General features: G+C 42.9%; 1 protein-coding gene across 1 annotated transcript; it reads right to left on the bottom strand.

Annotated features, from left to right (window-relative positions):
• Window positions 1-11340: 11340 nt before the first annotated feature.
• LOC143219405 (uncharacterized) lies at window positions 11341-15472 on the bottom strand. Its single transcript, XM_076445415.1, has 3 exons — window positions 14015-15472; window positions 12292-13942; window positions 11341-11961 (listed from the first exon to the last, which is right to left on the bottom strand). Exons 1-3 carry the CDS (start codon window positions 15133-15135, stop codon window positions 11341-11343), a joined length of 3393 nt encoding a protein of 1130 aa, XP_076301530.1. The 5' UTR covers window positions 15136-15472.
• Between the last annotated feature and the right edge of the window lie 232 nt (window positions 15473-15704).

The following is a 15704-nucleotide window of genomic DNA, read 5'->3' as shown; positions in this document are numbered from 1 at the left end:
ATGTGATTGCCAGCGGTCCTTCTCGTATCCTGTTTTTCGTCCAACCGTCCCGTCGTTCTCGTGCTACAGCGTGCATTTCGAATTTCGACACTCTAAATGCCCTCCCTAAATTCTTTAGAAAAATCTTGCGGAAAATCAGTGTCGTTCGAGCCGCGGTAGAGAGAACATCTCCAAAGACTTGTCAATTCAAAGCTAACGGTTGCTATTAGCTGTGTTTTTGATAGTAATATTTAAACTAATCACTAGACTACGGATCTTTATGCAACATTAATGTTGGTTGCCGCTATTACAAGGGACAGGAGCCAGACAGATATTTGATTCTCACTGTGATCATTTTAAGAAGTTGAAAATAATACTATGGTGTTTTGAAATTATTTTAATCTCTCTACTGTATTAAAATGCAACTACTCATGTTTGCTACAAATACATGAAATCCGCGGTCTAGTGATTGCATTACCTGATTTTTGTGATTTGTGCAGCAGTACAAGGGATATGGCAATTATTATTAGTGCATAACTATGTGTTGACAAATGTGAACAATGATTGTGAGTGTGGAGAAATTTCAAGACACACATTTCGAAGCAGCAAATGGATTTACGGCTGAATACGTGAGTTTTTAATACAATCAGTTTCTGTGCTTCTTCTCTTTTTTTACGATAATCTCGTAAACTAAAGCCAACCGCCAAATAGTCTAAAGAGAAATGTTATTCAGAATAATGGTCTTGACCACATATCCAAAGCTCATTGAAATCGGATAGGAGCTAGTAGTACATCGATCCCATGGATTTACAAGTAAAGTTTCTCGCGATAATCTCGTAAACTAAAGCCGATCGCCAAAAAGTCTAAAGAGAAATGTTGTTCAGACTAATGATCTTGACCACATATCCATTGCTCATTGAAATCGGAGAGCATTCACATAATCGAGAAACTCTTGTTCGTTGCGATGTCACGGCGTACCACCGACACTCGCTTGTCGGCGCGGTGTGGCGCGGCCGCCCAGGGCGCGCTCTGATTGGTCCGTGTTTTTCGTTAATAACTCCTAAACAAAGCCGCAGTTGACATTGGTGCAAAGGAAAATGTCTCTTAGAATGGTCTCAGGAACCTCCCATTTCAATTAAGTACACCACATTTGGGACACCCTGTATATAATATACATACATTTATATTGTCTATAATATACATACATTTATATTATTATATATATTTGTATATAATAGAAATTTTTGAATAACATACAATTGTCAGCCGTAGGCGACACAAAGTACTAAATAACATACAATTGTCAGCCGTAGGCGACACAAAGTACTAAAAAATAACATACAATTGTCAGCCGTAGGCGACACAAAGTACTAAATAAATTACATACAATTGTCAGCCGTAGGCGACACAAAGTACTAAATAAATAAAAAATATTGTATTGTCAGCCAAGGGCGACACTCATTTTTGAATAAAATACAACTGTCAGCCGTAGGCGACACAAAGTACTAAATAAAATATTGTATTGTCAGCCAAGGGCGACACTCATTTTTGAAAAAAATACAATTGTCAGCCAGGGGCGACACCTTTTGAATAATAAATAGTATAAGTAGATGTTATAGGCGGGTTCTAAGCCACTTTTCACTTCACGGGAGAGCGGTACCGCCACTTCACGGGAGAGCGGTACCGCCGAGCGGTATTGCACGAGCATATATTACGTCATATTTTTAATGGAATAATTGCATCATGTTTTTGGGGGAGGGGGGATACAGCCCATATCTTGAAAGAAGGGGGGAGGGGGGGCAATACTCCTTTTCAAAGACAGTTTCCTGATATTGCATTCGAGACCAGTTTCCTGGTATTGCCTGGTGAGGGGGAGGGGGAGGGGTGATCCTTGGGAACGTGTCCGAACGTGTTTATGTTTTCACGTCTCTACATGCAAGACTGTTTATGTCTGTCATCGCCATCCAGCTATCGTAAAACATTCATTTGAACGGAGTTCAATGAACGTCTTGTTTAATTTCATAAATATATACAACGGTCCCCTCTGAAAGATTTATGTAATGGGACCATACAGCCAGTCAATAATTTTTCTCAACATCGATTTGTCGAGGACCAACGGTTTTTCTCACGTGCGGAGATTTCGATGAACGTCTTGTTTACTTTCGTACAACGGTCCCCTCTTATCGATGTAGTGCAAGAGGACCGTGTCGCTGTTTCCGTCTGTCATCGCCATACAGCCAGCCGTCGTATACAGCCAACCGTCGTAAACATTCATTAAGAGTAACATTTACAATAATTTTCATGCATCTTTTTTATCGTAGTTGGGGTGGGGATGGCAAGAATAAAAGAACAGGGTGCGATGGAACGTGAAGTCATCGTAAACGGTCCATCGCTGCAAGCGTTTGTCGTGTTGAGATTTGGATCACCGACAAACTGCTGACATTCGACGAGGATTCATCATCCAGTTATAATGTGTTTCCAAATCAAACCACGCGCCACTGCCAGGGAGAAGGCAGTCAGATTCGTCTCTCCATTTGACTGGCACCTGTGCTACCAAGGAACCGTCTACTCCGACATCGACGGTCAAGAAGTCTGCCAGCGTTGCAACCCGCTCGTACGAGGAACCGGAGAGGCATTCCACATCCACTCCATCCAATGGATAAGATGCATGAAAAACACCTGTGCAAACTGTAAAGGGCCACTGTTCCACACGCAACCCCCGCTGGACTGCAGCGAATGTGGGACAAGGCTAAGCATAGTCATGGCCAAAACAATATTCAGGGACAGCCCACACCTTGAGGAACTCCGGCAATATCTGCTCCCACCGAGAGCCAACAATCCGGCGCCCTAATGCCGCTTCATTATCTGTTCTACGGCACGGTCCCCTCTTAAAGATCTTCTTAGAGGACCGTGTCGCTGTTTCCGTCTGCCATCGCCACCCAGCTATCATAAACACTCATTTGAACTGTGCTCGATAAATAATTTTTTTCACATTAGCGACAATAAATAAAAGCGTGGAGCGCTAAACTGACACGGTCCCCACTTAAAGATCTTCTGCGACACGGTCCCCTCTTAAAGATCTTCTACGACACGGTCCCCTCTTAAAGATCTTCGAGGACTGTGTCGCTGTTTCCGTCTGCCATCGCCACCCAGCTATCGTAAACACTCATTTGAACGGAGTTCGATGAGCGTCTTGTTTAATTTCGTAAATATATACAACGGTCCCCTCTGAAAGATTTATGTAAGAGGACCATACAGCCAGCCAAAAATTTTTCTCAACATCGATTTGTCGAGGACCAATGGTTTTTCTCACGTGCGGCTGGACCCGTCGGTTTCTCACGAGCGGAGATTTCGATGAACATTTTATTTAATTTCGTGGGGGTGGAGATTTCCCTACTTCTTTTTCCGGGTGGGGATACATGTATAAAAGAATGGGTGCAGTCGATGCTCTTATTCTAACATTTTCGTCACGATGGAAAGAGTAACCCATATCGTTGTAGAGGAGGAGAATGTATCCCTGACTGATGCAATGGAGTTGGTGGTAAGTACAAAGAAATATTATAAGTAATATGTTATATTATTGATATAGTGTTATTTTATATTACAATTTTTATATTATCAACAGATGTTTGGTTCCAACGAAGAGAGGGCCGCGTTTATGCGCGGATGGATGCATGCGATGCGTGCATATAATATTCCGATGGAGAATTGGAATGTGATAACGACAGTCAGGGTACTGTTCGAGAATCCGGTGAGTAAAGTTAAAATAATTTTATATATTTATTAATTAAAAAATTAATACTTAATAACATTTTTTCTTTTTTACAGCCAGAAGAGGAAGAATAATACATATAATTATTAAAACAATATATTTATTTAAAAAAATAAAAAATTTTTTATACATTCATTATATAGGTTTTTTATTTCTTAATTTATTTTCGTTCGAGCGCCGATTCTTTCGCGATTCCACAGACATCCACACCACGAGGGGTTGACGGGATTGTGCCGGGATCGACTCCGATCGGCACGTTGTCGCAGTTCAATCCGCTGGCGTATCTGCAGAATCTCGACCAGGCGCGATGCTCCTTCATGGGATCATCGTCCTCGTCCCATAGAGCCAGCCGTATGCGACATTCGAAACATTCGACGCTATCTTCATAGTCCAGACTGAAAAATCCAGCGGCTGCGAGTTTCTCCGGTTGGACGATGTGTGAGTAACGCCAGTTGCGGAAACTTTGGAGTCTGTCACGTTCGAGACGATAATCGGGTGGTGTTGTGTGATCGGTTGTTGCGACGGCTGCGGGATCCATCTCCGATTTTGCAATCATTGTGAAACACTGTGTGAAAAAAATCAAAAACGTAAAAAGAGGTGTTTGTGGTTTTGACGTGGAAAAAATTCAAAGTCGCGTCTTTATAACTGATACTTTACGTGTTTTCGTGAAGTCGACACGGTTCGTCATCAGCAATTTCATACACGGGATCGTGAACTAGTACATCGTATTTCGGACAGTTGAAATCTTCCATATTTATCGAGTTTATTTTCATTTTTCGAAGGATGTCTCTCTCGAAACATCCACCTTTGTACGCTACGACAGGATTCGCGTAATCGCACACAAAATTTTGAATTACATCGAATATATCGTGCTGTTGATATTTTTCATAACCGAAATCTTTAAATGGAATCCCGTGTATGAAATTGCTGACATACCATGCAGACTTTTTGTCGGCGTCGGATAAACAATGAAAGTTCTTCCCCAAGCGAAATTCGGAGAGTTCGAACGAGCCGTCGTGACAAACATCGATCATAGCTAACTCTTTGCATATAAATTTTTTTTCCACAATGAAACCGTCCATGTCAATGATTTGAGTGATTCGATCCATCTAAATAAAGAAAGTTTTTCACTAGATTTTACGTAATTTATTAATTTTTATTGTACTTACCGTTGAAAAAGAGGGGGAATGCGCAAAGTTGACTGGTCGGATGATAAAAACACACCAGCGATGTAACTTCGTATAGCGACCGTGATCGTCGACGTTTTTTATGCTATTACTTCATACGGCGACTGCAGCGAGCAATTTATAATGCCGCTAATGTAAACATGTCAATGGAGAGGGGGTAATATTATTAGTTTAATTGTGTGTGTGTGTGTGTGTGTATGTGTGTGTGTGTGTGTGTGTATGTGTGTGTGTGTGTGTGTATGTATGTGTGGATGTGTATGTGAAAATTTTTCGAGAAGGTATTTTAAAAATAAAGTTATTCGAGAATATCTCTTTTGTATTTTATTTTATTACAAGTTCCTTCTTTTACAATTCCTATAGAATAAAAATACAATTAAAGTAGAGAAATGATAAATATTTTTAGAGCGGTTTAAGTAATTTTTCGAACAATGTTCGTCAATGGATTGTACTCCACGATGCGGTCGTGTATCATTAAGCAGTAGGCTGTTGTCGATGGGGGGACATCGGTTCGACATTCGAATTCGATTCGCACGTCGACCGTAGCATTTTTTAGCGCTTCATTTTGTCGAGAACAATCGAGAACGACGAGTGGACCGTATCGCAGGAAATCCATGGTGTTGAGTAGCGCTTCACCGTTTCCATAGTATGATTCTTGGAATTTTGCATACATGTCGTAGAGCAACGCGTATTTACCTTTCTCAAAATCGATATTTAAATCATCGTACGGATATGTTTCCGAGTTCAAGTAAAGACGAATATTGGTCAATGCGCAATGGTCGAATCGCGTAGCTGTTTTCTTTAAGTTATTCTTTCGATCGGTTTGCAAGGCGAATATCACGTATCGCGGTTTTTCCATTTGCAGAGCTGTTTTTATCGCCCATGTATGCTTCGTAGTCGTCTGTAGTAGAGGATATTCGTACAGATCCCACGATCGAAAGCTCATGCCGATCGATCTGTCGCTGTCTAAAATACGTAACATGGATAGCTTATGTATTTCATCCAATGCAACATGTGGCATTCGCCATTGAATTTTGTACAGATCCAGAATAGGTTTCGCGTTGTTGGAAGGACTGTACAATGCGTTCACGTCGGTACGCGAGCAAATCAAAATCAATTCGTGTCGAGCATTTATCACAACACGTTTGTAATCTTCACAGAAGCCTAATAAAATGTTCATAGGTACACAAAAGTTGAAATGTATCGCAGCCGTGGCCGTTGCAGCCTGTTTCTGTCCACCATCACCATACAGCCAGCCAGCGTTGGACAATGCGCCGCTTCTCGTTCTGGACAGACTCACGTAATTCTTCAGAGTTGTCGTCGCACCGGAATTTCTGGATCGATCGATTTCTACACCGTTCAATTCGTAGCGTATTTCCTCAAACATAAACGCAACGGCATTGTTCTCAAGAGTTGCCGTATCGATGCTGGATTCTCCTCCTGATCCAGTCGGTAATTCGAGTTTTCTCGGTAAACTAAGTTTTCCCTCAACGTATAGGAAACTTTTACACGGGAGCGTGTACAGGTCTTGTTGCTGAATGGGTATCCTTATCTCGTCGCTGTTCTCGAACGTTGTGTTAGCATACGGATTGTACGTGTGCAGCTCAATCTTCGTTATGCGATTGTCGAAGATCGGTGCTTCGGAGATGTTCAAAATGTTGTCAAACATGATTTTTTTCCCTCTCACTTTTTTACAATAAATCCCAAAGATCGTAGATACTTGGCGTTTTCCACGGTTAATTTCTTGCGAATCGATGACTTTACGTTTTTCTCAGCGGTTAGTTTCTTGCTGTTGTTGCTGCAGGCGCTGTTGTTCAACGTATGGAATGTTGTATTGTTATGAATTAGCATTGCTTCGTCGCGCATGTAGTCGCACCGTGATTTCTTCACCTCGAAAATCAATCAAACGTCCGGATTGATCAACTATGCGAATCGTTAAATCGTCAATTACTCGTGCGACGATCGGAAGGTAAATGACTCGCGCCGGCGTTTCCGACAATTTATACCCTGGCGGTACCTGAGGCGTGAATTCATGTATCGTGTGAACGAGTTTACCGTTGTCGTACGATCCGGTGGTTATGTTGCATTCTACTCGTACGATATTCACGCTGATGATATTCACAGGCACATTCGATGTATGCCACGCGTTCGGTGGTAAAACACGATCCATGGAAAATCCTAGGATAGAGCCCACGTTGCAAGGCTTTGCAAAGTTTATTTGATACTTGCTTATAATTTCACTTTTCATGGTGTTGGTGTTGGCTCGTAAGACCAGCGGATATTCGATATCAGAGGTGGTGGACGACTCATCGACATTTTTTGGGGGATATCGTGCGCATATTTCACGTTTCAAGTATGCGTTTATCGCTTCCAATTCGTATGAACCGTCGGGTATGACGATCTCTTCATCTTTTTCGCCGAAGTAGAATCGATTGTTTCCAATGTTGGCGCTGATGTTCGGTATCGTGTAATAAGTTTGCAAATCGAGCAATCCCAGCTCGTATTCGCCATTGCTCAGATCTATGGGCGGAAAGTGCTTGGACGACAGCACAGAGCATTTATAGCTCTGTTTAAAAACCCCTTACCCGTATGTGGACCGAGACGTCGTTGTGAACAACGATTCGTGCGCATAAGCTATTTTTTCTGCTCTCTCTTTTTTTAAAAGAAAAGAACTTCCTCACGTTTGGAGGGGGTGGGGAGTGACTGATACCGACGATGTTTGAGCTCTCGTATAAATACTATTCCCCCTCTCTCATCTAGTCAATCAGATCATGCGGTTTGTAAGACAATCTTTGGATATTCGTGTTCCAACGTGTCGCGCGTTCGACGATTGTGACGAGACGATGCGTAAACATGGATCGTTGTTACCATGCAATGTACGATGCGTCATAAGCGGCCCATCGGGGTGCGGTAAAACGAAGGTTATGATTAGCCTGCTGGAAAGCGAGAACGGACTACGATTCGCAAACGTTTATGTGTACTCAAAATCGCTGAACCAGTCAAAATATCAATACTTGAGCAAACTGTTCTCATCCGTGGGGGAGGATGTAGGCTACTTTGCGTTCGCGGACAATGCCGACGTAATCCCTCCCGCAGAAGCACGACCCGATTCGATATTCATCTTCGACGACGTGGCGTGTGACGAGCAGGATATCATGAGAGAGTATTTCGCGATGGGTAGACATTCGCACGTCGATTGCTTCTACCTGGGTCAGTCGTACGCGAGAATACCTAAACATTTAATTCGCGACAATGCCAATCTGTTGATTCTGTTCAAACAGGATACCATGAACTTGCGTCACATTCATCAGGATCACGTAAATACCGATATGTCGTTCGAGACGTTTAGCGCGTTATGTGCGAATTGTTGGCGAAGGAAGTATGGATTTCTCGTAATCGATAAAGATAGTCCCGCGAATCGCGGTCGTTACAGACGTGGATTTAACGAGTTTGTCGTACTGTAATGAGCACAGTTGCTCGGTAAGGGTTGTCGGTGTTGTATCGTGGCTGTAAATCTCTCCCTTACGCTTCCAAGCAATATGCCGGCTCAAAAGGAAAAGAAGGAGAAGCTGCGAGTTTCGATTGCAAACGAAATAGCGAAGACCAGCGATACCATACGTAAAAAGTATTTGGCGTTGAAAGTTGGGAAAATGGCGACCGAGGAGAATTTGCAAACGAATTTACGACCGATCGTTGAACCGTTGAAACAGCTAGTTCAAAATACGGCTACTGTCGAGCCGAACGACAACGTGTTCTCAGATATCAAGGAAACGCCACCACCCTCCCCTCCACCCTCACGAAAAAAGAAGATTCTCAGATGTTGGAGGACCGCCGACCTCGTCCTCTATAAAAAAAATGAGGGTTAATGACGATGACAATGACGATGACAATGACAATGACGACGACGACGACGACGAGGAGATGGAGCCGACGAACAAGGCATCTTTGGAATCTTCGATGCGTGATATTTTTGAAAATCCTGAAACTCATCAAGAGGAAAATCAACATCTATCCGAGAATTTAGGACCGTTGGCGCGCGAGTATTTAAAAAAATTTTTTACCGGTCCAACGACAAATTCCGACAACGTGTACGGGGTATATTTGCACGATGATAAACTGATGCTGGGAAATTCCACATTCGATGTGAACAGCAACGTCGATATCATCGTTAACGGAGTAAGGTACGAGGGGACTCACGGTCTTTACGAATTGATATTCAATAAAATACCCGACGAGCGGCTGTACACCGAGGATGATAAGAACGTGTACAAAAGAATTCTCAATCTTACGCAAGCACATCGACGCGGGAATCAGCTAAAGGGAAACAAAGGTTACAAGTATAAGAAAATTATAGGACCATTGTTTTCGTCGCGAAGTGGGAGAGGGATTGAACTTCCAACTTCTATGCGCGTGACCGACCATCCAATCGATTACGTGCATTGGGACGATCCGAACGAACTCGTCGATCGTCTGAAATTGTTAACCGCTTCGAAGAATGCCGGTCATTCCAACCATGACAATGAAATAATGTCGATAATCGAAGAACTTCGCGAAGCCGGTATAGTTATAAATTAAAGCGTGCATGCGTTCGTCAAGTCAGTGACGAATGAAATGTCAATCGATAAAATTGTTACGGTTCATAAAAATGCGTATTCATCTTAATTGTTGCGAAACGAATCAAACGATATCCTCGGGAGGAGACGACGACGACAACGGTGAAAGCTGGAACTTGAGATTTCAAAGTCTAAGAATAAAACTGGATGAGATATTTCAACGAATACTGTGGATCGCAGGGCAGGTAAAACGGTTGTGCGAGCGGTACGAGTTGGTGATACCTGAAGAAGAAGAAGAAGGAGAAGAAGAAGAAGGAGAAGAAGAAGAAGGAGAAGAAGAAGAAGACTAACTCGAAACAATGTCTATCAACAAATTTGGCATGGTGTTTCGCGAAGCGAACAAACGCGAGTCGAATGTTTCTCCCATTTTCTATCCTGGCGTTTTTAAAAGTTACGTGCGCGATAACGCTATATGTTTGAACGATGATGCTAAATTGTATGATGCGAAAGGTATGAGGATCGGGCGCGTGGCGAATCCCGAGGCAAACGATCACGCTGCAACCAAAGTATACGTGGACACGCTTAACGCGAAGCTCGAATCAGAGATCATGAAAAAACTGGTCAAAAAACTGAAAACCTCTCAAGAAACGATAAAGTCCGAAATATTGGCTACGATACAAGGTGTTCCATACGATGCAAACGAAAATATGAAATCAACCGATATCAACGCGACCTTGAAGGAGAAGGTAAAAAGTGGACGACATGAAATAAGTCTGAAATATTAGCTAAACAGGGGATGAAAAGCTGATCGAAGTCCTGAAGACCGCTAAAGAAACGATAAAGTCTGACACAAGAAACGTGTCGGCGGTCCTTGAGGGAAATCCGTGGATATGATGTGCAATCGTCATACTGTACCTGTACCTGTTCCTGTACCTGTCTGTACCTGTCTGTAGCTGTTCCTGTGGCTGTCTGTAGCTGTTCCTATACCTGTCTGTAGCTGTTCCTATACTTGTCTATACCTGTCTGTACCTGTTCCTGTGGCTGTCTGTAGCTGTTCCTATACCTGTCTGTAGCTGTCTGTAGCTGTTCCTATACCTGTCTGTAGCTGTCTGTAGCTGTTCCTATACCTGTCTGTAGCTGTCTGTAGCTGTTCCTATACCTGTCTATACCTGTCTATACCTGTCTGTACCTGTTCCTGTGGCTGTCTGTAGCTGTTCCATAGGAACTGTTCCTATACCTGTCTGTAGCTGTCTGTAGCTGTTCCTATACCTGTCTGTAGCTGTCTGTACCTGTTCCTGTACCTGTCTGTAGCTGTTCCTGTACCTGTCTGTAGCTGTTCCTGTAACCGCCTATACCTGTCTATACCGAATATCTTCGACTCAAGACTCGCGCGCCGTGCAAACAACTCGACGGTGACGATGATGATGGCTGTATCATCGATGCAATGGGGCTGCTATTGTGAAAACCCCTGCAACAGATTTCAAAATTAGACATTTTTCTAAATTTCTTTTTTCACAATTTTTCATCTTTTCTACTTACATATTATTTAGCCTCTTCTTTTTGTGCGACTCCTCGATGTTTGAACGATCACATTCAGCGAGTGGACGACGGTTGTGCTGCATCGTGCTGTCTACGTTTTAGCGACGGTTGTCTTGATCTGAAGCATGACGCTCGGGATACGATATTTTTATATGCTGTCTCCCCACCACTCCTTTTACAGATAAGATCAACAAAATGGCCGCATCCCCTCTCCGACTAGTCTACAAAGATTTACAATAATCTCCCTACCACTTCGTTCTCCCTACCACTTCCATTTCTTTTACGAGGATAAAAAATGGTGACTCGGTTTTTCTTAATTGATGCTATAATGCCCCCAAGGAAGCGTATCGATCAAATTATTACAAATATATCGCTTATCGTCGTTCGGACTCAATGCTAATTTTACTTCCGACATCGAATACACCTGATGTTGTACGGACACTATACGATTACTATTAACCCTCTTTTCTGTATTATTGTGAAGACAATCGATATAGTCTTTGAAACTGATGTCTCGAGCGGTAACGTTTGTTCTGATGCCTTTGATTTTTTTAGTTTCATCATCACCATGCACGCGAATCGCATACATTTTTGAACGAAGTCCTACAAACTCGGTCATAATTTTACCGCCATTCTCATCCTTCATCAATCCTAGTTGTTTATTATTCGCAATCGGAACACCGTAAACGTTGTTCAGGTCATAATTACTTGTATCGTATCGATGGATATCACGTTTCAGCAGCGCATCGTACGCGTCATCGCAAGCGATCTCGTATATCAGGCTGTCCGTGTCCGTGTACAAAATCTTACAATTTTTCTGGAAGTTTGGGTACATGTACTCATAATGGAAGCTGTACAAATGAAATTTCGATATATCCAATACAGCCATGCCTACGTAGATTGGTTTGTAAAATTTAACGAGCAGCTTTTTCATCTGAATCGCGACGAAGTCTTCGGAACACACTGTATAGCTGTGAAAATTTGGTCTAGCTATTAATCGTTCGACGCCGTGTCTACCATTCCATCGAGAAAGTAATTTCACGATGGCATGATTTCGAACGTTCTCCATCGTTTTCCCAAACACAGCATTGTTCATTAATTTGAACAAATTCTTGGAAAAATCGTTGGTCGCGTTGGCGCGTAATTTTGTGTTCAAATCGATGTAGCCATGCAACCATCGCGACTGTCGAAACTCTAGAATTCGATGAATTTTCTTCAATTTCAGATTGTGCTTTATACTTTGTTGGAGGTATCGATAATGTACAACATATCGTTCCTTATCGTGAAGTGTTGCCATCAACTTTCTTTGACTCGAGTCGGTCGCCGTGCCGTGACTTGGACAAAACGGAAGATCCGCGTGAGCATCGTGAATTTCGCGTGGATACTCTAAATCCACCTCCAAAATGTATCCTACGGGGCTATCGATTGGAATGGATTCGACATCGAAATTATCTATGTCCTCCTCCACCCATCGAAAGTCTCTGTACGGTAGAGGTTGCGACATAGCCCAACCGTACAAATTATTCACGTCGAAATACATTAAGTAGGTGGATGGTTTGCTCGAGTCGTGGCTAGATGAATATTTGTTGTTTGCGCATGCATACCTATGTGAACACTGGCTCAATGCGCCACGTATTCCTCGCTCCACAAACAAAAGCATGTCGACGTCGGTGAACAACTCCAATTCAATCTTCGTCATTTTCATCATCACGTCCCATGCGAAACCGGGGAGCGTGTAATAATGTGCCGGATCGAGCTTGTAATTCTCGAGACAGTCATCGCGAAAATTTTCAAAAACATCCGCCAACAACAGGACATCTAATTTTAAATATAAATCGCTGTACTGTCCAAGCGTTCGTATAGCGAAACGCGACCAAATCGTATTCGCGTGAAGGTAATCGGCGTCGGATATCTCGCTGCCATTCAACTGATTGTAAAATTCTTCGCGCGACGGCAAACATGTATCGTTTAATTTATCATACGATGTCAGATAGTCGTATGGGAACACGCCTTTTCTGGTCAACAGGTTGAAATCGTTGTCGGAAAGATATGCAAATTCACCTCGTACGATGCGTAATTTGCTTTTGTCCAAGTATGACGACAGCTTGTCCAGACTCGAGTTCAAGAATTTGAATGAGTCGATGAAGCGAAATTTCAAAAACTTTGCGTACTTTCGCTCTTTACCCGGCTGTCTCTCGATGGAAACGTTTTTCGTGAAAGAGATATACTTTTCTTTCGTCAATGGCAACACGTTTATCTGCCCCTCGAACGCGTTTGCTAATTCTTTGATTATGAAATGCGCGTCGTAACCTGATAAATTATGAAAAACCACCGGTATCGTGTATGAAGATTGATAGTTCAAATTGCATCCATTATGAGCCGGACCACGATACGCACCCGTGAAATGGCAATGATCATGTACTTTCGTCGCGTCGGAAGTGTCGAACGGTTTCTCGCAGACATGACAATGTGTGGCCGTATGAAAATTTAACTTTTCCGCTTCAGTTAGCGGATTCATTGGCATCGTTTTATCAAATATCGGCTGTAATTTGCAACTCAGCTCGTATAACCTGTTCACGAACCACGCGGCATATCCCTCTTTATCGCGATAATCCTGATACTCGGACAACGACTCGTCATAGCGACAATGCATGTAGTATCCTATACTAAACGCGTGGTGTTGTTGATATTGTACGCGTGCCGCACGGTCTTGCCCTTGCTGTTCCCCAGGCAGCAGCAGGCACTCCAAGTCAGCATAAATAACGAACGGCGCCTGTTCTTTGTTCGTGTAGTTCTTAAACTGTAACCACTTATCTTCTTCCGATATTGGAAGCTCCAGAGCACAATCGTTCATCCGTTCACAGTCAATCGTATGCATGTTTAATCTCTCCGGCGTGGGAAAATATTGCAAACACCTGTGGGAAGGAAAAAATTATGTCTTTTTTGCTTCAAAGAATTTTTAAAAAACACAAAAACGTGCAACTTACCGATCACAAATATACTTGAGATTTTTCTTCTTGCTAAGCTGCGACGAAACCAATCGTGACAAATTTTGTATGACGAAATGGCTGTGAGTCTTTGCAGCATTCTGTAGAAACAGCAAGTTTACATGTCTCCTCCGTTTCTCCCCGGTCAAATGAAGCGTTACACATTTCTTCCGCACCCATTCGAACACGTTCACGGAAACGTCGTTTTCTCGTTCAAATTTCCCAATGTCTTTGAACAGCATGGGTGATTGAAAACCTTCGGTTCGAAGCACCGTTTTGTAGTGCGGATACGATGACAAACGTGATGGATGTGCCTCGGCCGGATAGAGACTCGCCACGACCGCCCAAAAAAAGCATGCTTCATCCTTGCTGACCACGTTCACGACCGCTCTTTTCAGCTGTATTGTTCGAGGCAAGTAGGTTGCAGCGGCGCAGCCGGCTTGCAACGGCTGGTAGTTGCTGAAGTTCACGATCAAATGTAGTATCTTCGACAGTGCCCACCCGCTGTCTCGCTCTTGAAACTCTTCCAGCGATGTCAAAATCGTCGGTACAACGTCTCTCTGATACCACTGTCGTAGATCGCTTGTCCGAAACAATGCAACGTTTCGCGTGCCGAAACTTTTCACGGAAACCTCGTTGGTGCGCTGCATGAATTCCGCCTCCAACGATACGTTAGCTTTCAACGATGAATGCGTATTTAAAAATTCCGTAACGCGTCCCGTAATTATTCGTTTCGCGTGCTGTAAAAATTGTTTCGGATCGATATGTTCGACGTTGATAACGATGCCGGTCGATATGCGATTTTTAAACGCCGACTCAACATTTTCCCAACGAAGCGTCGAGGCTCTCGCACCCCTGTGATCGTATAAACCTCTACCGGTGTGCGGCGAGGAAATACGTTCATGCAACGCGACGTTCAAAGTTTTCATACGACACATAATCGATGTTAAACTATGTTTCTTGCCTACAGACAATTCATCTTTCGCACAGGCTAGATAATTCACACAACACTGTAGAGACTCGATGTACGAGCGATGCCATTCGCGATACTCGTCCATAGTTTTCACCAGCATTGACATGCGCGTCAAACACTTCAACATTTTTTTCAACGTTTCAGTCATTTTGCTGCCGCACAGTTGTCAACAAAATATTTCTTTCAACTTCGATTTGATATCGTTCGTTAAATTTCCAGTTCTCAAAATATAATTACACTTTGCATCCAACGATGCGACGTTCGCCCGTTTCGATGATGTCTAATATTGTGGATGGGGATTCAATCACCGGCCATCGCACAACAACTTGACTAAATCTTTTCGTGTAAACGAAACATACGCGACTCGTTGCATCATTCCGCATTAAACGTTCCACCAATGTTTTCAGCTCGATAGAGAAATGATCACTCAAGTATGAATTTATGACGTGAGCCCAAGCTAAATTTTTCAACGTTGGAGCAGTCGTGTCACCTTTTTCCTCCGATACGTTCATTTCACACAATTCCAAACGGATAGTACGTGAAAACCGCCACGTATGGAAAAATGGCTGATCTTTGAATCTCAACACGACAAACGCTTGCAACGATGGACCGTTTACGAAGACTTCGCGTTCCATCGCGCCCTGTTCTTTTATTCTTGCCATCCCCACCCCAACTACGATAAAAAAGATGGATGAAAATTATTGTAAATGTTACTCT

This window comes from Lasioglossum baleicum, unplaced genomic scaffold (genome assembly GCF_051020765.1).
Source record: "Lasioglossum baleicum unplaced genomic scaffold, iyLasBale1 scaffold0028, whole genome shotgun sequence".
NCBI classification, from domain to species: domain Eukaryota; kingdom Metazoa; phylum Arthropoda; class Insecta; order Hymenoptera; family Halictidae; genus Lasioglossum; species Lasioglossum baleicum.
Note: the sequence above shows the minus strand (reverse complement) of the source record. Positions and strands in the feature narration are given on the sequence as shown.

What these genes read in the sequence shown, in the direction of transcription:
- LOC143219405 (XM_076445415.1), bottom strand. Translation starts at nt 15,135, where the DNA reads ATGACTGAAACGTTGAAAAAAATGTTGAAGTGTTTGACGCGCATGTCA. An exon ending in CTCAAGTATATTTGTGATCG is followed by an intron (nt 13,943 to 14,014) that starts GTAAGTTGCACG and finishes TCCTTCCCACAG; the next exon opens with GTGTTTGCAATATTTTCCCA. An exon ending in ACGATAAGGAACGATATGTT is followed by an intron (nt 11,962 to 12,291) that starts GTACATTATCGA and finishes GTCGCGATTCAG; the next exon opens with ATGAAAAAGCTGCTCGTTAA.